General features: G+C 37.1%; 1 protein-coding gene across 2 annotated transcripts in view; it reads right to left on the bottom strand.

Moving 5' to 3' along the window:
• Window positions 1-14,871: 14,871 nt before the first annotated feature.
• Window positions 14,872-22,176, bottom strand: part of MLLT3 (MLLT3 super elongation complex subunit) — a 121,551-nt gene continuing 114,246 nt past the window's right edge. Inside the window, exon 12 of one of the 2 annotated variants that reach the window (XM_021535464.3) lies at window positions 14,872-18,439. In XM_021535464.3, the coding sequence (XP_021391139.2) occupies window positions 18,308-18,439 (132 nt within the window). In that variant the 3' untranslated portion in view covers window positions 14,872-18,307. Of the gene's footprint in view, window positions 18,440-20,964; window positions 20,989-22,176 lie in introns of those variants that run through there. The other variant, XM_031507451.2, reaches the window with a different exon arrangement.

Raw genomic sequence — 22,176 nt, forward strand, 5'->3', positions numbered from 1 at the left:
TTCATAAAATATGAGGTGGCCGAGAACAAGTCAAGAGGAATTTAAGACCTGAGTACTCCTTTTCACTGTATAGATGTTTATTTTGTTCATTTTTTTTCATTATGATCCATAGCAAATGACATTCCTTTGTCTTTAAAAGCAGAAGAAAATCAGATGTGAAGCTAGATGATGAAGACAACTAACAACAGCACATACACATCTAACGAGGAATACTGCCAAGAACTTAAGAACTCTGACATTTGGTTTTACAGGAATGATGCAAATAGATCATTGTCATGATCCCTTCATCAAAGAGGAGGGCCCACTGGCTCCCAGACATGACATTGGCCTGTGACAGACACTTTGCATTAGGATGCTTTATGTATTTCACTGCTCCTCAGAGTATTTTCAATAAAGAAAAGCAGAAAAACAGAAGTTCCCTGTTCATTTTATTCACTCCGTCTTTTTCACTAAATACAACAGGAAAATAAATATACTTACTTTCTTTTCATTTCCTCCTTTTAGTCTTATTCCCTATCCCTAAATTTGCCAAGAAGACACATTTCCTGTGTGTTGTTGGTGGTTGAAGACAGCAACCACCTTGTCTAAAGAAAATCATGTCCTGAGGTCTGATGTTCATAAGACAACAGACTTTCAGTAAAAACTAGTTAATACTTGTTTGTCAGCTGTTCACTTTACCTTCCTCTCAAGGATTTTCTCTGGCTCCTGTGAGAAACAAGGCCTCAGACTACAAACACCTCAGTCTGACAAGGATTTCTGCATGATTAACAGTAAAAAGTATAATTATGGAATCCCCATGTTCTCACATATTATAATCTCCTAGTTCCCTCTAAGCAAGAAAAGGGAGACCCTTTCACCCTACATTATTTTTAGGAGATTGCAGTGAAAATTAGTAGTCAAGCAAAATATAGTGGGCTCTTGAACATGTATATATGTATATATATTTTTAAGTTTATGTTTATCCTTTAAATATGTTTATATATTTTACATAATTATATATAACTATAACTATAACTAAACTATAACTATAACTAACTATAACTAAACTATAACTATAACTATAACTAAACTATAACTATAACTATAACTATAACTATAACTATAACTATACTATAAATATAAATATAAATATAAATATAAATATAAATATAAATATAAATATAAATATAAATATAAATATAAATATAAATATATACACACATATATATATGCACAAAGAACCTGTGGTGCTATCTTGCCTTTAATATTGCCAGGGAGGGAACATTCAAATATATTTTTCTTATTTTAGCATTTATACACCAGAGTGTATTCAGTGCAGGGCTGAATCTAATTAGCATAAATGCAGCTATGTGAAGATCAAAACCCATGAAGATGTTTTGAAGATTGCAAAGGCTGGGAAAAAAGGCTTAATTGAATACAACCACAATGTGCCATTAATTTGAAGGGAAACATAAACAAACTGCAGGCTTCTAGGTATATAATTCCATTTTAGGAAGCCTAGGATGGTGAATACTTGTTTTCTCTAAAGCGACTAGGACAGCGACATATGACACTTGCTGGCATAGAATTACTCACATGATTCAAAGAGTAATTCTTAGAATTACTCACATGATAGATTACTGTCTTTTGTGCCATAAACTTCAAATATGCTGATTCTCCATATCTATCTTCCATTAAAATATTAATATAATATTCATAAAAAGATTGTCCAGTAAAGGAAAACAAAAGGAAAAAAAAAAACACACAAAAACAAACAAACAAAAAAAAAAACCAAAAAAACCCCCAAAAAAACCCAACCAAAAAACAGCTTTCTCTTCTGTTCTGCATATTTATGCATCATTTGCTTAAAATGAAATTTCACTCAACCAACCACCCACTTAGTTTTCTACTGCATATTTTACTGCTCTCTGAAAGAGTGGAGGTTTAATTATCAGCCATTAGTACATTTCTACATCCTCACCAAAGTCATTGGCAGAGTAGGAGACACTTTTCTTCCACAGTGAAGTTACTGTATCTCATATAGTTTTAAACCTGGTGTCTGTATATTTTGCCATATTTTCATCCAGGCTTTAGTTTTGTCTAGATATATGGGACAGCATGGAGAAAACACAAGCCTTCAAGGTGTGAGGGTGGGAGGCTGGGAGAAGCATGGGAGCACTCCTCAGATGACAATGTGGGACACAGCAAAGCTAGCTGCGGGGTGTCTGGAGCTGCAGACCTGAGGACACCAGGGCGAGACGGAAGGTGATGCTTGTTCTCCAAACAGTTCTTTGGATGTCTGCTGCCAGGGGATGGTTATGGACAGCTGGGGCCTCTCCGGCACAAGCAGAGGACCTCTACACAGAAGAGAGAGCCAGCTGGAAGTCTCAGTATCAAGGATAGAGCGTTGAAAGTCTGAACAGACTTCAGCTCTGCCCTTGATATTAAGCCCCTTGAGATTTGAACCCCTCAAGATTTGAGCCTAGCAAATAGAGGTTTGAGTACTAATTAATACAAAAGTTATGTAACGTTATGTAATTCATAATCAATGAATGTTGATGCCTTTGTTTAATGAAATGTATAAATAGTGTAAAGTTCTGATAACTGGTTAGCCAGGCTCTTTATGGGTTACCATCCAGCTCCTTACTTCGTGCAACCTAGAATGAAAATTGAAAGGGTATATTAATTGGTGTTATGGACCTGGTAATGATCCTGTGCTCACGACAGCACACTCAATACATTCAGCAGTGTCTAGAGAGAGCAGTTGCATTTGTTTCATTCAATCTCGCTCTCTGGGACAATGCAGCGCAGTTTTATCAGTTTCCTGTAGGCAAGAATTTTCTTTAAACAGTGATTATAAAAAAACACTATGTTGAAAATAAAAGCCTTAAAGTTAATTTTTTGCCCACTGCCCGCTGCAGCTGAAGGAACATTGCTAATGCCAAGCTGACCTAGAGAGCCACATATCCTGTTCCACCTCATATTACTCTGCTCCTTGTCAGCCTCCATCACAGTCTTTGAACATAAGACATAACAGTAAAGACAAAGGAAAAGGGAAGAGAAAGGAATCAAAACTGGAAAACAAAGAACGCTAGAAAAAAGAACCATATTTTTAAAAGCCACTACATAATTACAGTTTCAAAGAAGTTTTAGTGAAAGACAAAAATCTTGAAACTATTTAATGTTCCAAATCAGTTATAGACTCATATTTTTGCATGTATCTGTATAAACAGTATACACATTTAGTCATGCGCTTTCACAAAGACACTTAAATACAGTTTAATTGTCCCTTTTTCCTCCTTTTTATTTCTTTTTAACTACTGAAATAATCTTCTTTAATTGCATGCCAAAGTCTGAGAGTGTTTAGTGGCACTTGAAAACATTGACCAAATAAGCAAACCAATTAGATTAATTGGCACCAGAGGTACTGTGTGCTTTTGGATAATACACAGATGGAAAAAAAAACCCTCAACATGTACTAGTCCTAAAACTCTCTTTGCAAAGCTTTGTTTGTTTTAAGGATTATGTCTATGTATCCTGCTACTCTTGATTTCCACAGAACAGGAATGGGATGTACACATCCTGTCACAATGTGAATCCACAAAATATCTTCCAGACTGACATACAGACTCAAAACACAGGCTCGAAAAATATTTATTACTTCTCATTTTCAGTCACAAAGCAATTCAGAAAAATATACTGTGCATGCCTCTGAGCAAGAGAGGGCGGGCAGAGGACAGGATCACAAAAGAACTCCTCAAAAAATTAGTGAATTTTATTTCAGCAGCACCATGAACAGATAATGCTTAGGCTTACACACAGGTTCTAACTTTTCTACTCTACTTTTGAAAAAGTTCTCTACTTTTAAAATCCTTTTTTGTTTTCTTTAGTCTTCTCTTTTCCATATCATAGCAAGATCAGTAGGATTTTTTTGGGGGGGGCTGGCATATAATCTTTAACATTACTCAACACTTTAAAGCACTACATGTCTTTTTAATTCCTATATTGCTCTTTAGTAGTTCAGACTCTGCATATTATGCAACAGACACAGTAGGTAGTTGCAAATTCTCTAAAGACTCACATGCTGCAATAAGTGCTGGATAATTCATGGGTTCAAACAGCTAACCCAACATCTATTGCAGATTTGGTGGCATATTTGAGAAGTTATACAGCTCTTTTGAGCACACCTAATAGCTCTGATCTCTATTTAACTGAAAAGCAATGAAAGAGAGTGACTGTAAATATATTTTTTTCTTATTTAAATTCATTGATAATAAAAAGAGCTTCAGAAGTCACCTGAGAGATGAAGGAATTCTCCTGTGTTACCATACTAAAATGAGAACTGAAAAACAGAGTTTGATGACAGTCAGAGGGACACTGCTTGTAGAAGCAGCATTAAGTACCAACAATCATTACTACACAGTGCTGCTCTGCATAAATCTATGTCTCCATCAAAACTTGTATATTCCCAGCAAACTGGGAATATATTGTCAGCTTAGCAGAACTGGTAACTTACTGCAAAGCAGTTAACAAGGACAGAGTAGTTGCAGTCCTAGGGCTTCAAAATCCTTAAAAAACCTGCAACCTAAGTTGACTACAGAAACAATCCATGACTTCAGTTCCATATGGCACCATAAGCAGCAGAGACAAAAATGCATAAATCTTTCCATGACAGCTGCTTCTTGCTGTAGCACAGGCTTGAGCACCATGCTTGTAGTAACTGGAAGATGAGATGACTGAGTAGGGACCCTGCATACTTCAAAATCCAGTCAGATCTCCTACTTTGATGAGGACTGGCATCAGGCATGAGAACAGTCTATGGCCCATGTACAAAGGGGATTCATTTAATCACATGTGAGATACGCCTTCCCAGAAGGGTAACAAGAGAAGATGTCAGGAAAGATGAACTGATTTTCACCATAAGATGGCTAATTATCCTCAGCTTTCAATCTCAGATATGAAAACATTTACCTTGCAGACCTTTTCAATGAGTGCACTTTTGAGCTCACACTTCTAGCCCCAGGTCTGTGATGGTATGGCACTGTCTGGAATCAGACCTGGGCTGTCTAGCCAACAAACAATGGGCTAATGGAGACTCATTGAAAGAGCATTTGATTCTGTTTCAATCACTTGATCTATTTGTTTTCAAAAGCACAGCACCCAGATTGAATAGGTTGGTGTTGCTAACTTTCCCTGGTACAATAGTCCTTTTGAAATTGGTGCATTGCTTACACCAAACACACTGCAATTGCTCCTGGGCATCTAAATTTTTCTTACTTTGTTTTAGTTTTGTATGTTTGTATATTATTTACATGAGGAATTTCTCCATGATGTTCAGACGCCATTGGAGTGCTGGGCCTACTCACAGTGCTGTGTAAGCAATAATTCAATATCCAAAGTATTGCAAAAGTGATTTACAGTGAGTGACAATAAGTGATTTAATAACTGTTTCAGTAAAGGCTGTACAGTAAATAGTAAAACCTCTTGCCTGCAAAACCTGTTTCAGCTACTGTGGCTCTCTGCAGATCTGTAAAAACTCATGTGTTTAGCTACATAAATTTGGAGACAGCAAATTCACCTGAGAGTTTCAGATGCTATAGAGACCACACTCTAAAAAATTAATTTAACCATTAATACCCATTAAATTTTTATTTAAGTATTTTCTTATATGCAATCAACTTTCAATGCTGTCAGCAATGATAAGAAAATAAACCCCCAGAATTTCAAATGTTCGCTAACAAAGGATAGTGGTTGGGCTTTGTGTCATAAGAAAATTTATAAACAAGCCAAAGAATCCTAACCTTTAGGCAAAACCAGCAGAAAAAAAAACATGGAGAATTTTCAGGTGCAGTACATTTTATACTAGTTTTGCAAATTTCAGATGCAAGCTGTACAGAAAGTGTAGCAGATTGAATGAGTTCTCTGTATGCTCCCTGGTTGATGCAGAAAGAATAAATATATACATACTGTGGCTAAATTCTTTACTCCTGATTTTAAAGGTTTATAAAACCTCTCTGGGGACTGTTGTGGGGTTATATATCATAAATATAGAGACCTACTTCTGCACCTTCATTTCTTGAGGCCAGAATTCGTGATCCCATATTGTTACAGACTTGGGCAACTTACACCCTAGGGAAGCGCATGGGTGTTTTCTATAGCCCCAGTGCTATGGTACATGATTTGGGCAATTGATATCCATTACAATGACACATAAATAAAATACTTATGCATTTGGAGGACAAACTGGAGTAAAAGCCTCAGTGACTTGGGGACCCTTCTGAAGAGTAGTATTAATGTCATTGTATACTGTGGAAATTTTTACCATGTTGTTTTGGGGAAAATTTTCAAATGGTTGTCATTCCTGTTCACTCCCAGAAATAACAAAACTGTGAGGTATAAAATCCATAGTGCTTTTCTTTAATGTCAGAAAAAAGAGTGCAAGTTCTGACTTTTAAATGCTTTTGATACTTCTAAAGCCAATATCCAATACAAAGTGTGTTAAACTGGTTAAAAAGAAACTGTTTCTCTATCATGTGTCAGCATTTGAAGTTGAAATACAAGGCAGAACAGTCTGAGTGCTATTGTTTTTTGTTTCTGCTGCTTTGATAAGGTAAAGACAAAAAGAAAAAAAAACCCAAACTACCACAGATAAACTGGAGGATTACCAATAGACATTAAGTAGGACATAATGAATCAGTAGCTCTGCTGAGAGTTTAACAAAGGTGCCATTGTTCTGCCACACAACATGGGTGAAAGGTTAATCAGAGGCAAGAGCATACTAAAATTTGGTAACAGGAAAAGATATTAAGCCTTCTGAAAAATATCAAAAGCTCACTTTTGAACTTTTTCACCCTGCTTCTTTGGCATCTTCACGTCCTCTGGAACAAATCAAGATATCCTGATCTCATTAAATGACTGTTTAACTTACTTTTCTCAGAAATGTTTTCCATACAGCCTTCATTCTCCAAGTGAGGAAAACCTGTCTTTTTTTTATATTGACACAATTTCCTAGGGTACAGGCTGCTCTTTTGAACTATTCGTTTCAGCTTCTGAACACCAGAGAAAGTTTTTGTAGTTTCACATTTAGAGCTGCTGTTCTGGGATTTTAAAAGATTCCATAAAACTGCATCTGATATTCCTCCACTTAGGAAATACCCTCTGAAGATTACCCCACAAAACTTCATTGTATTGGTTTGCATTGCTCTTACTCCTTCCCTCTAGTAAATTGATACACCTTCAGCCACATCTACCTTTGAATTTTTTTTCCTAAATAAATTTTAACACTATTGTTAATGTCTTATGCTCTCACCTCAAGTTGCATATATGTCAACATCTCTATTCCTACCTCTCTCTAGCCCAGTCTCCAACCCCTAATGATTTCTTACGGTATTCCCATTGAAAGCAATTAGCTGCACCAAAGCTCATTCCCTTCTTCTTGTTGCAGACACAGTACCTTTCCTCTTGGCCTATTTGCCTGCAGGCAGGGCAGTTGGGAATTGTTCTCTGTTCTTGTCACAGGTCCTTGGCAAGAGCTCTCCGTGTGCCTCCTTTTCCTCCAGGAGACAAAGCCAGTAAATTCAAGGGGGCATAATTAATCAACTTTCAACTTCGGTGCTATAACTGTTCCTACCTTCAAAGAAAGAACCTTCTACCTCTTTTTCTTGTATATGCCCTGTACACTGCACCAACATTGCAAATGGGTACCTTATTGTTTATTCTATTCTCTCTGATCAGCCTCAAATTTGAACAGCCTGAGTTAAATGTTCTACCATTTCTTGTTCCCTTTTCTTGTCCTCTACTTCCAATTTAGAGAAAATTGGACATTTATAATTCTTTATTTTAGAACACATTTCACTTGAGTTTTCACTTGTTCTGTTTTGAGATACAGCGGCAACTGCAGGTCTTTTAAACGGCTTATGTTAGTTCTGACATCTGCTGAAGTTTAGAGGACAAATTTGAACAAAGCTTTTCAGACATTCTCTGGTTCTTCTGGACCACATTGACTTTCTCCTTCTGAAGACCAGCTATAGGATACACTGAAATAGACTTGAAGCTGCATCAGAGGAAGTCAGATGGAACAACAGGAAACAGTTCTTCACACAGAGGGTAATTGGGCACTGGAAAACTGGTTCCCTGAGGAAGTGGTCACAGCAGCAGCCTGACAGAGTTCAAGGAGTATCTGAACAAGAAGTTAATCTTATGGTTTGGTGTTACGTGGTCCTGCAAGCAGCAGGGAGCTGCATTTGATGGTCCTTATGGGTATCTTTCAACTTAGGATATTTTGTGATTCCTAACAAAGTACTTTGTTAGGAGAAACAAATGTGATATTGGGAAAAAAAAAAAAAAAAGAGGAAAGAGCATATCCATACTCCATACTTTATGCATCTGAGTTAAGCAGAGAATGTAATTAAAGTAGAAACTTAAGTTGCAGTTTAAAGAAAAGGAAAACCATGCCTTGCAGGTACTGAAGGAAAAGGAGGGTATGCTTCAGTTTGGTATGAAAGTAACCAAACATATATAGTTTAAATAGCTCAAACTGGACACTTAGAATGAAGATCAGTGATCTTAGGGACAGGGAACCAGGGACAATTTTCTGCCAGTAGCATTCTCAGATTAAAACCACATGTCATTCAGACAGGAGTTGTAGTTCAACAACATAGAGTTGGGAGCAACCACAGAGAGAAATTCAGCATATATTGTGGAGCTGGTTAACATAAATGATTGTTAATGACATGTTGGACATGAAAACTCATTCACCAGATCTCCTGGAGCCAAACAGATACTTCCGTTGGGTTTCATCAATCCTACTTATCATATTATCTCTCTGGGTTTCTTCAAATCTTACTATAGCCTGATTCCCACTTTACATTTCACCTTTTATGGTTAAAGAAGTCACTAAAGCAAAGGTTCTCTCTGTTGAGAGAACTTCCTAGCTTAAAAAAAAAATATTGTCCAGTCATTTTTATATGCCATAAGTCCTTGACCTTTTGGAGAAAACTCAAAGACCACAGTCCTTTTAATCCCTTTATGTTACACAGAATTCATTGCTAAACAAACCTGGTGTTTGATTAATAAGTTTAAGTTTGTATATCAATGTGTAACTTGGTTTTGTTTCATTTTAAAAAGGATATTTGTTGCCAAGTTTTCTGGCATCTGTCTTGAGAGCAAATAAGGGAAAAAACCCTGCTAAAACTCAATGAATTATTTCTCTGTTTATATACCCCCAGATAAATAATGTATCCCCAGCTCTCCTCCAGATCCTTTGTGCTGCTCTGACAATGGGAAGAGACAGAAAATTCTTGTAACTGGTTATCTGGCCCCACCATTCATGAAAATAAATGCTCCAGACTGGATGACAGATGTTTTTCCTACTCTAAACTGCACAGTAGCCATGGGTCAGACTACATATGGTTGAGTTTGATGATCTGATAACTGTCACACTCATAATTATCCAGATTTTATTTAGTAGCTGTGGATAAGGTTGTGGGATGCTCGGTCCTTGGATTTTACTACCAAGCCTTCATGTGTAGGGACAGGGTTTAAGGAAGAAAGGAGGTACTGGGTGTCACTGAGGAGTTCTCTAGAGCAATCCTGTCCCCCATATGTTTATAGGACCTGAAAGGCCACATAGGTGCTTAGCCAGCTGGCTGACACCCCAGCACAGCTACACCCTAACAGCTTGACAGGTCAAGACTACAGAAAGGTGAATATAGTACCTATGCCTTACAAACAGAAAAGAAGGGTGATCTGATGAACTACAAGCCAGTTATCATCTCAGGTTCTGTGAAATTCGTGTAGTTAATGCCCTTGGAAATTTATTCCAGGTATATGAAGGTGGTGGTTGTGGCAAGTGACATCACACATTTACCAAGAGTGAATGCTCTTACTTTTGTGAGGGCAGTGGATGTCATTTACCACAACCTTAGTAACCAACCGATTCTGCCATGGTATTTCCATATTTGGGTTCTTGCATTGAAGTCTGGGTGGGGAGATAGCTACATGAGTAAAAAAAGTGGTTAGCTGTAAAGGCTAGTGACTAGTGTTTTGTGCTCAACCTGGAAACAGGTTAGGGGTGGCATTCCCCAAGAGTCTGTGGGGATCTGTCCTGTTTTAAACCTTTATCAGTGTGTTGAGGGAGAAGATGCAAGTTCACCTTCCTCAGATTTGTATATGGCACCAGGCTGAGGTGCCTGTAGTCAAATACTTGATGGCAGGGCTGCATGATTTAGACGTGGGTGGAAGGGGATGGTGGTGACCCTGTGAAAATTAACAAGGACAAATGTTGAGGTCTGCTATGGAAGGCAGGGTGTTGCAGACTGGATGTGGGGAGCAGCTCTGGCTGAACAGCGAGGTAGCAGGCTGCACAGGTGTGCAGTATGTGAGAACCATGTGAAACAGAGATTTTTGTAGTTCACTTAAGTTAACAAAATGAATTAAGCATTTATATTCTAGCTTGTAGAGTTATGTGTTGGATTTTAACCTTTACTTAAGAAACCTCTGCCATGGTACAAAAGGACATAAGAAAATGCAAATTTTTAAAGCTTCTTGCATAAAGAACAATACCAGAAAGGACCAAAGATGCAAAGAACCCAGATAAAGAGGCTCTTCTGTCCTTAAGCCTGCCAAGACTGACAGGCAGTACTTAGATAAGCACCAAAAGCGGTCGTGCAAAGGAGAGAAGTTCAAAAGATCAACCATGAAGAAGACCACGATCTTCAGCCTCAAGAGACCACCGGAGACCCCCACAAGACCACCACAGCAAACCACGCATGCCCAGAAGGGCGTGGACCTATTCAGCATGAGAGGTGAGGACAGGTGGGGCCAGGGGTTGAATATGCATGGGAAAGTTGTGCAATGTATTGCATATGGAACAGCTTTGTGAATAAAGGTGTGGGTCAGACTGAGGCTCACCGCACAAGTTTTGGAGAGTGATCTCACTTGTATCGGGCACTGACAATACGTACCTACTTCATAACTACCCCAAGATGTGGAGTCTATTTATTTATTCCATGTATTGCTTCACATGGATCATCCCCTCTTCTCCCTATTCAGACCACATAAGAAATTATGCTTTACATACAGGAAAAACATTGACAGACAGGTGAGATTTGAGGCACAGGACAGGTCCAGAGAGGGCCATTGAAAATGGCCAGAGACCTGAACCACCTCTCCTATTGAAGACAAACTGAGAGAGTTGATATTGTTCTGCCTGGAGAAAGGGAGACCCCATTGGAACCTTCCCATAACTAAAGGGGGCTTATTTGAAAGACAGATAAAGCTATTTTACCGGGTCCTATCTCTATAGGACAGGAGGTAATGGTTTTGAACTGAAAAAGGGTAGGATTTGATTTTAGGAATAAATTATTGAATGTAAGGGTAGCAAGGCAGAGGAAGAGGCTGCCTTGAGAAATTGTGGATGCTTCGTTCCTGGAGATGTTCAAGGCCAGACTGGATGGAGCTCTGAGCAATCTGGTCTAGTGGAAGGTATCCCTCACCATGACAGGGAGGTTGGAACCATGTCATTTTCAGCAGTCTCTTCTATCAGAAACAAATCTATTATTCTACGATATAGTATATACACTATTAAATATATAAGAAGAAAAATTATCAGTGTAAAATCCAGAGCTAACCAAGTATATTTGGACTGTAAGGCAGTCAAAATTGTTCAAAGGCTCCTTTAAAATGACTTCCATTTCCAGTGAATAGAGGGAGATCTGTACCAGTTTTTTTCCTTGGACAGAAACTATTTAACCAGGAAGAAGAAAAGCCTCTTCTTAAAGGAACAGTGACATAAGGCTTGTAAGAGTGTGCCTGGATGTTCAAAACTACATTTAGCTTACTTGAACACTCAGTTCCTGGAATGGGCCAATACAAAGAGCTTCCCAAAGAATCTGGCAAAAGCTCAATGGGACTTTCAATGAAAAACCATGGAATTGGACCAGATGATCTCTCTAACCTCAAAAATTTTGTGAAGTAAGAGTCAATCTCGCTTTCCTTGCTTTAAATCCTCTTGAAGAAGAAACCATAAATCCAGGTCTGATTTAGGCCACCAAAGGTTCTGCAGATGTTTAATGCATGACATTCTCATGGGAAGAGCTTGAGCCTTGATATTTTAATGTTAGAGTCACTATCTTTAGAATGTAAATCAGGAATGAGAGAAGACATTGCATTGATGGAGAGAGAACAACTCTCTCCCCCTGCTTCCTCCCCAACCTGTTTACCTGCAAATATTAATCCGTAACCACAAAAGAGTAAAGGATAAAGAAAATTCATCTGAGCAACCAACATCATGGTTAATTATAAACATAATTAAACTTATACCAACCAACTTAAGCCAAGACATTTCAGAATTCTGTCCCATAGTTACAAGACAATAGGAAGTGCCTATTACAGCAACCTATTCTCATCACTGTGACAATGCAAAGAGAAAGGGGTGTTTAGCACAGAAAAGTCTCAGCTGACACTCAGTTAAGTTTTTACACAGGTTGTGAGCAGATGTCTGAGGAACCTTAGGCAAGAGATAATTGAAAACTAATTGAGCACCTTAATCACTATTTCCCTTTATACACAGACTGAGATTCACACATTTCAACAACAAAAGCATTTCTAGGCTGCTCTGATTGCAGTGGTCCAAAAGACCATCAGGCCACATCTTGATTTTAGATGTGTCTACTTTCACAGAAGCTTATTCCTAATTCATCCACTTACTTACTATACACAATGCTAACAAAACCTGACACTAATGAAAGAAGTATTAACTTTTTCCTACATGCAAGACAATTTTTGAGAGTAAATATTTGAAAGGCTTATACTTGTGAGAAGCAAAAATAGTAACAATAATAAAGGAGTCACTACTGTGACTCCCTTCTGTCTTATGACCTTCCCTAAGAAACAGCTACATCACAATAACCCCCGCTCCAAACTTAACCAGGTGCCTAGCTAGCATGGAACTTACAGCTGGGGACAAACAGAGTTGTAAAAAAATAATTAAAATATTTAGCTGTATAGGCAAAGTGAAAACATAGCAGCTCATAAAAGTTGAAAGAAAACTGCTTTATCTTGGATAGCCTGGGTGGTATTGGCTGAGCATATAATAAATGTTTCCTCTGCACCACTCAAAAACTGAGCCCTCCTGTGGCATTTTGCACCATTTTCTAGACCACCCACTTAGATGAGGATACACAAACCACATGTGCTAGGAATGTCTGCTCTGCACCAGAAGCAGCATCAGCATTATGACCTCACTCTTTGCACAGTCAGGATTTTAATACAAACTTGCTTGTATTTTCAACTCCTTTGATTCTTCAATAGTTTTGATGTTGTCACTGGCTATTAGATGCTTAAAGATTTGAAAGAGAAATGTAATTGTAGGAAAACCCCAGCATTATCAGAGTAGAAATATTTTTAAAAAGTATTTCCTGTCCTTCTCCTGAAAAGAGATATGCTTTATTTCTAGATCATATTAAAAAGCTGCATCTGACACCTTCACAAACCCACTCTTTCCTAAACAGGACTCAGATGTTGCATTCTGCCTGTCTGTGAGCAATGATAAAAGTTAATAATTTATTCCTTGCTGTGATGAGAAGGGTGATGTTCCCTTACCAAAATTGCAGCTTTATATCATCAGCTCTCTAAAGGAACATACAAAAATGCATAATCCATTTAATGGAAGATTCAGGAAATGGTTACTTCCAGTCAGAAATATACAGAATGATAATAAAAATACATCTGCTGCATTCACAGGCTTATATTTGACTTCACTCAAATTTCAAGACTGGAAAAAATAAAGTAAATGAAAAATGCAAGATTACCAGTTTTCAGTACAATCAGCCTGGCTGAGGTAAAGCAGAATGTAAGTCAGATGAAATACTGAAACAAATGTGAAACAAACATTAGCATCCCAAACAATAAAACACCTTAAGAATTTTTATGTTGCTGCAATACCCATCTCTCTCTGTCTCTACTCACCAGCAACTGCAGATTTTACAGTAGCAAACCAATGCAGCTGTACTACTGCATCTCTTCTTTACACCTTTTTTTCTTCTCCCCACTCCACCCACACCCCGGGGCTTTGTTCTGACTGTGGTAATTTTTCTCTTTCCTGTCTAGTCACAGTACGATTACTTGCTGCTCAATCAAATGCAAGGCCCTTACAGTGAGTGTGCTTTGATGTTAATTTATCTGTCCAGACATAGAGCCAGCCTTGTAAATGTCATGGTTTAGCAGAATTAATACACTGATTAACTTCCAAGCAGGCACAAAAGCACTGCAGATATATGTCTTTTAGTCCCTGTCATCTGTTAGTAAGGCTTTTATGCCCAGCAGTAAGACTCCATACAGTGTATAGAGCAGCATCCTGGTGTACACTACATTCTACTGTACACTGCTTGACAATTAAGAAAACTATTGAGGCTCATAAAAACACATGCCTCACACTTGTTGAACTTTGGAGCATCTCTTATTTCACTGCTTATTTCAGTAGTTCCTCCTAGCTCCTGCTGTGGGTGAAAACCTGACAAAATTTTCATCATGATACTTAATTTCTGCAAACCACAGACCAATGAGCAAACACAAAACAAACTCTGTGGACTGAAACAGGAGTTTACTGAAAGATAGTTTGTCATCAAACTGCAAGTGGTAAAAGATGGGATATGGTGTATATGAACAAATCAAACATCTTACCATCAGAGCAGTGTCTGGAGTAAGATAATGTATACAACAAAACCAAATGAATAAGGCAGTTTTCACTTCAAGCAATTCTACAGTTTTCCCATCAGTTTTGCAAACTAAGTGACAGGTCTTGGAACCAATGGGTCATTCAAAAGACCCCAAAATACTGGTATAGCTTCTAGGAAAGAAGGATTATACCAAGTAAGGACCAAGGACTCAAACTAGATTGTGAAAGTACTTTATTTCACTGTGAGAATGGGAAAGAAGAACAGTGGGCCAGGGAAAACCCAAGAACTTGTAATTTCCTTCCCAGAGACTAAAATAAACTTTAATAGAAATATACTGGGCTCTCCAAATGCACTGTACTGTATACATTTTGTTTCTGAAACTGAAAGCATAGACTTTTACTTTTCCTAAAAACACCAAACCAATGAAGAGAGAGAGAAATTATCAACCATTTCTTACAGTCCAAAGGCTGAAGACTGAGCACAGATTTAGTTTTAGCTTGGAAGACACTCTTCAGTGTACGAGAAGAGGAAAGGAGGCCCCTTCCTCCTTCCTAGCTCTTATTCTTTAGCATGGACTAAGATGGCCTTCAAATTTAAATGATACAGAAAGTTTTGTAAAGGCTCTCAGCTGAATAGAATTTGTAAAAAAAAATCTATATATATATATTTTTAAATTGTCTATCCAATTGGGCATCAACTTTCTGAGGAGGAGAGATTCTACTGAGGAAACTGTCTTTGCTACTGGATACAACTACTGCTCTAGTAACAGCAACTCATGCTGCAAATTACTCTAGATATTGGAACTTACTGCTGATCTCTGTCTGGTCCAAATTCTCTTATATAACTGTTTTAAACAGCTTTATTCTAAGTAAGACTTCAAAACATTTGTTGCCAAAGCACTTTAACACATCCCAAAGATTAATGCTCACAGACGTTAAAGACTTGGTAGGGTATCTTCTTGTTTTTCCTTTAAGAGAAATATGAATGTCTGAAATTAGGTGAACATAGATTTATTTCATTTCCATACAAAATTAGATGAAAATAGTCACTCTATTTCTATCAGAGTTTTGTGAAAAAGTCAACACACACATTGACACCAACAGTCTATTTTCTCTCTCCCATTGAATTAAAAAATTTAAGAGTTTAAGGATCATCCACAGTTTGCATGAAATTCAGCACTGATTTGATACTGTAAATGATGCCATCTCCCTTTTATGCTTATTCACCTAGTTTCTCCTTTTCTCCACTCCTGTTCTCAGTGTACAATAAAGCTTATCTGGTATTTTAAGGATAAAATGATTCATTTCACCATTTCTAAAAAAAACAGTGCAATAGTCGTACTAGAAGTATCCCCTTCTGAAACTCAGTGAGTCTTTACCACAAGACTTAGTTAGAAAAGTCTAAATGGACAAATTTCCATATACATCTGGATATAACTAGAAGACAGGAAAGTTGAACACACATTTGTAGACCAAAGGTTTTTAAGGTTGCTTTTAGATTAGCAAACATTTTTATATAAAACAATCAATAAAAATTGAAGTTTATCCCCTTTACATGCACCCTTTTCCCTTCCCCATCATCATCTGCCTTCTGTCAATAGTAAAGTTAACATTACACTCCCAGTCCTCCATCCCCTCCCCAATTGCACATTAAGACATGGACTTAAAAGAACAACATAACGCTTCAAGTATGCTTCATGCCAATCATCAATAAGAGTCATAACATTACTGAAAAAGTACACTTATTCTTCAGAAGCCTTAGGAGGACTTCCTGCAGAGTATGATCAAACAACATTTTAAATAAGAAAAAAGCCCCCCAACCCAATATGTATCATGCCCTTTCAAAAAGAGTAAAGTGTAAAATTTTCTTTGGACTTAAAGAAACAGTATTAAGATTTACCATCTGAATAAGAAATAACCCCAATAGTTTTTCAGTGCTGCACAAACTGTGCACATGAAACAGTAAGTCATTAAGATACTACTGTTTAGCTCTACACATAGAGACTACATGTGGCATAATAAGCATACACATGACATACTGGCCTGTCTAGCAACAAGATACATTTATCAGTCTGGTAAACCTGAATAAACCTTTGCATCCAGAAGTATTTTTAAAATTATTATTTTCTCCTGACATTTAGAAATTTGAATATTTAATATAAAGGCAATGATTTCATCAAGAAACCATCAGCAATATGAGAGCATGAAGCACTGATGTGAAACTGAGGATACATCCTCTCATTTGATCATGCATAAACAAGGATCCTGATTTCAAGAAATAATGGATGGCATGAAAGAATACTCATTTTTATAGACAAGAAATTCTTCTGGAAACACAATAAGGTTATCAAACAGATACCAATATCTGCAAAGCTTAAAAAGCATATGATGTGCATGTATGTGTGTATGTATATATATATATATACACAGGTGTGGTGCACGTGTATATATAAACACACACATACACATGATATCATACATGTATTTATTTCATGTATTTAACAGTATAACAACATTTTGTTTTCTTTTCAAATAAAAGGTTTTAATTTAGCAGTTGTAAAAAAACAAACTAAATCAGAAAAAAAATCCCCAAAACAAACTAAGCAGATCATATACTATATGAACGAACAAAAACGTTATGCAAAAAGTTTTATGGTAGAAGTGAGTCACACACAGCAGAAGAGTGTTGAAACTCAAAGTAATAAATAGCTCCAAATTAAAAATTTTCTACAACATGTTCTTTAAGGACAGGATCAGTACTTTTTCTTTTATCATGAGCTCCTACAGAATGCCTTCACTCTAATATATATTTAATTTTGTAACATTTAAATGGACACAAAAATGTAGACTGTAACAGTTGCCAGGTTCAGGACAGTATACATAGCATTTTTTGTTGAAAGTCTGATTGGTTTATTCACTGAGGCTAGACAGCAAGTCATATGAACCTATTTGGTGCATTTTTAACCATGGTCAATATCAACAAGTGGATAGAATCAAGGACCTGCAGTCCAGCTTGCTGTGGTCCAACATACTGTGGTAGACAGGAAATGAAATACAAGACCACTGCTTGGTCGCCAAGTTTGTATCGTGTTTCCCAGAACTGCAGCAGTGGAATCAAGACTGTAGTGTTTTAATAGACTAAAGAAAGATAGCAAGAAGTGGCATTTTAATGTGGATAAGGTAAGTAGGCTTGTGAAAGTACTGCATCAAAAGAGCACACAAGGGACTCCACTACTTGCAATATCTGGTAGTGTCACTCAGTGACTCATTGAATTTAGGATACATGTATGCAATAATAAATAGATCAGTTATGTAGTAAGGCAGTGTGTTGAACATGCATTCATCTTGTGGACTTGAACACCACAGAGAGAGATACATGATATCATACACATTCATTAAGAACAAGTATTTTTGTTTGTTTTTCTGTGTTTGTTTTTCAAGGCTATCCAGGCAAACTCTTCCAGAGCATTTTCTTCTTGAGAAGAGTGGTCCTCTGAGTCTGGTCACTTTTGCTCTCCCTTATCAAGAGACTGGCTTTAAGGAAAAATAAAAGCTGAAGAGGTTTTTGGTTTTTTTCCCCTCCATTTTGGTCGCATCATTCTGCATACATCATTTAAAGAACAGTTTTTGACACAGCCATATGCTGAATCCTCAGGAGGTTCCAGATGTTTCCAGATAACTCTGCAGTTTACGGACTGTGGTTTTGTCCAGTGAACAAAGATCAAAGTCAAAGGTTGTATTTGTGATATGAAAGTGTCCAGTTTCTTCTATAAGATTTACTATCTGAAAGAAAAGAAAATATGCAGTTGGAAATTCCAGAAGTTTTACATGCTCACTCTAAGTATAATCAAGTACCATATGAAAGGCCTAACATGGGCCAAATTGCCCAATACTTGCAGGTTTAAGCATTATTCTTATAATTCACTTCCTTTCTGATGTGCATTATTGTCCAGATTACAGTATCTTGTTTTTTTGTTTTTAATCATCATCAACTGTAATGTCAGCATACCCATCTGCTGATGTGGCAAACATTAGATTGACAATATATTTTTCAAATGTTCAAAATGTTTTTTGAAAAAAACTTTGAAAAAAATTTTATAATTCAGTTTAAAAAAATGGGGAGGGGCAAGATTATACCCTTAAGTTCAAACAAATTATTAAAAGATCCCAGGTAGATCTCTCTGGAATATTTATTAAGTGCATAGCTACTAAGCAGGTTACATTAGGAAATAAATTACATAAGCCTTTCTGCAAGCAAGGAAAACAAACAAATCCTTAGAGAGTCTGGTCCCTATTGCAAAAAAGACAGCTTACAGAAACTGTTAGTTCACACACCAGTAGTCACTTTTTGAGTAACAGAGTTAAATCTGGGTTTTTTTTGCTGGCTTTTTTTTTTAGCCAAATAAACCATGGGAGGACTCCCAGCGAGGTCATAACATCACTTAGGTTATGGGGTCTTCATCCTTGGACATATTTCAAAGCCATGTGACATACTCCCAGGCAATTGGCTCTACATGTCCCTGTGACCTCCAGAGATTCCTTCCAACCTTAATCATCCTACATTTCTGTGAAATGAACAGTAGACACCTAACTTGTGCGTTTCTGCAGTTGTGGCATTTTTCATCTTTAAACTGTAGTCTGTATTTTAAAAGAGTGGTCATACTCAACAAAGAATTGCTGTAAAAATGACTCCAGATATTTTAAATTCTAAGATGCACACCTACCTTGAAAAAAACACTGAGCATCTTGAAAAGCCAAAGCATTATTTGTCAGAGAGGGCTAACACAGTGCCAACACACGGCTGCTATAAATCTCTTATGTGCGGTTTCATTCCAAGACACAGACATGCCAAGAGCACTCCACCCTGAAGTAGCCCCTGGGTAGCTCATGGACTGACAGAACAACACTGCTCTTCTCAGTCCTTCCAACTCCCTCTCATGCACAACCAAATCCTGCCTGAAACCTCCAGTTTGAAACTCATTTCATTCTGGGGCGTCCACATAACCTCTGCTGAAACACTACTGTGAGATACTCCTTGATTGTTTTGAGCTTTATTATTCTGACTACAATTCTTTTTTCACAGCTGGAGAAGATACAGATGTATGCACATATGGCTTACAGAATGTACCTTAAAAAGACACATCTGTTAGGAATAACTAACTTCACAAAGAACAATGAATTTAAGCTAAATATTTTGTAGATTTCCACTCACCATGTCATTATATAAACAGATTTTTTTCTTCTCAGACCACAGAAGTAAAGACTATATTAATGATAAATGCAATACGAAATGTTTATTGTCAGGCATGGAATGACACAGATTAAATAGAATGGATACAAGATAAAATAATAAAAGGGAAATGCTTGTTACAATAAAAATCTCCCTTTTCAATCACCTTTTATTTCAAAGGTGGAAAAAAAAAAATAAAATCTGTTTAATTTGGTTTACAGCTGCCCAAAATTCTGAAAGCACCTGGAAAAAATCCTGCTTTTATTAACATATCACTTAAATCTGTACCTCTTACTTTCAACTTCTTTTCCATATACGAATTTTTTATCTAAAATAACTAACTTCATTTGTCTGCTTGTTGATTCACAGATTCTTGCAACACTTTTCCATTCCTACTGTTCTTCTGCAATTGACATGAGGAAAAAATAATCAAGTGGGGAAAAAATGATTGATACCAGAAGCAAATTCTGATATGCATTATTATTCTCATTTTTGCCACTCTCTTGAGCCTCATCTGAGAGAGAAGCAAAGGTAAATAGTCAATCCAGCCTCTTTTTGTAAAGTTTAAAATCTAATCTTGAGCTTGCTATCTGAATATCCACTGTGAGACAAATAAATGGCTGCACAAGAAGTTTACAGAAGCAGTGGCCAGGAAAATGCAGTTACATTGAACAACTCTATCACTTCCTTGTGTAACTGTGGAAGAATACTACCCCTAATAACCCCCACTGCAATATACTTGATTTTAGAAACAAAGATTATGTGAAAGTGTTAACACATGTATTTTTAAACAGTGCTGCATATTTTAAGAAATGGATAAGGACTCCTATTGATCAAGTTCTGCTTTGGGCTTTTAAGCTCTAGGTCAAGAGAAACATAAACATTTTAAATATATCCTACGTCCAGCCCCCAAGAGATATAGTTGCTATGTCTGGGCACCTGGCAAATGACTGAAATGAACCCCAAAGGCTTTAATGGATGTACAAAAATGTATCAAGATAAACCCAGACAGCCCAATGAAAAACACCTGCCTGTGTGCCAGTCAATGAGGAATTCATGACTTACAGTATTAGCATATGCATCCTTGTGCTATTCAGAAAATCTTCAAAAAGAATAAAAGGTTGAGATTAGTTACTAGGAAGTCTGACAGTTCTGACATTAAAAACACAGCATTAAAATGTTTTATTCCAAAAGCTCACACTGCAGAAAACAAAAATATCCCATTTGTTCCTGCTATATAAGCTTTTCTTTTCTGCAGTAAATTACGTCTCTGTTTACATAATGTCTCTCCAGCTCAGTTTCATCATTATCCATCATAGTATAACTATTTATCAGCCTTTAAACAAGCAAATGAGCGTGTTTGTATAAGGAAGCCAAAGTGCAACTAATGACAGTCATTTTTCAATTTATGGAGGGTTTTTAGGCCATGTGATAGTTTCCAGACCTCCAAGCTGCCCCTGGCAGAAAATTCTAAGAAGATAGTTGCCATCTGAAGTTAAGCACCTTTGGAACCATGAGCAACATAATTTTCAGCCATGATGCATACTCTCAATTTCATCCTTGCGTCTGTGCTGCCTAATGCACTGGTTTCTGGATTTTTTACCAGCTGAAGATATGACTTCTGATGCCTAAAAATAAGATACAAAGTTAGCAAAAATGTTGCTGCCTTTCATGAGGTCATGCTAACATTTTCTGCACTGAAAATGCAGAGTTAGAAACACTGCTTTAGCCAGCCAAATTTGAATAGAGTGGATAGACAACATTAACATCCGATTGCAGACTCAGTTAAAAAAATAAAAGCCTCATCACTGTAAATTCCAACCTCTTTCCGTACAGTGAAAGATGTGGTAGAGGAATTTGTTTGTAAATGTGATTTCAGACCAGCTTCTGTCTTGCCATGGTCCAATATTCATATAAAAATTGTTCACAGGATTGATTTCTTGGTCAAGCATTCTTCACATATCTTCTCCTTCTCAGGCAATTCTTATATGTTTTTAAGTAGCACCTAACATTAGAATTATTTAATTATGTATCTGGGCACTTGCAGTGTAGTATCACATATCTACTGCCTTCTCCCCTTCTCAGCTTTCTTCAACAATGTGTCTCAAAGAGAATCCCTCTCTTGGGAAAGAGCCACATTCACAAAGATACATTTTTCTCATTTCCAATTTGGCTGCATTCCTGCTTGCTGTCATGCCTATGGACTCAGTAACAACTAAGATTGGAAAAAAAATTTAAAAAATAAAATCCTTTTCATGTCCCTCAGTGTAAGTTTAAAAAGCCTGTGCTT

The sequence above is a fragment of the Lonchura striata genome, chromosome Z, assembly GCF_046129695.1.
Source record: "Lonchura striata isolate bLonStr1 chromosome Z, bLonStr1.mat, whole genome shotgun sequence".
In the NCBI taxonomy this organism is placed as follows: Eukaryota; Metazoa; Chordata; class Aves; order Passeriformes; family Estrildidae; genus Lonchura; species Lonchura striata.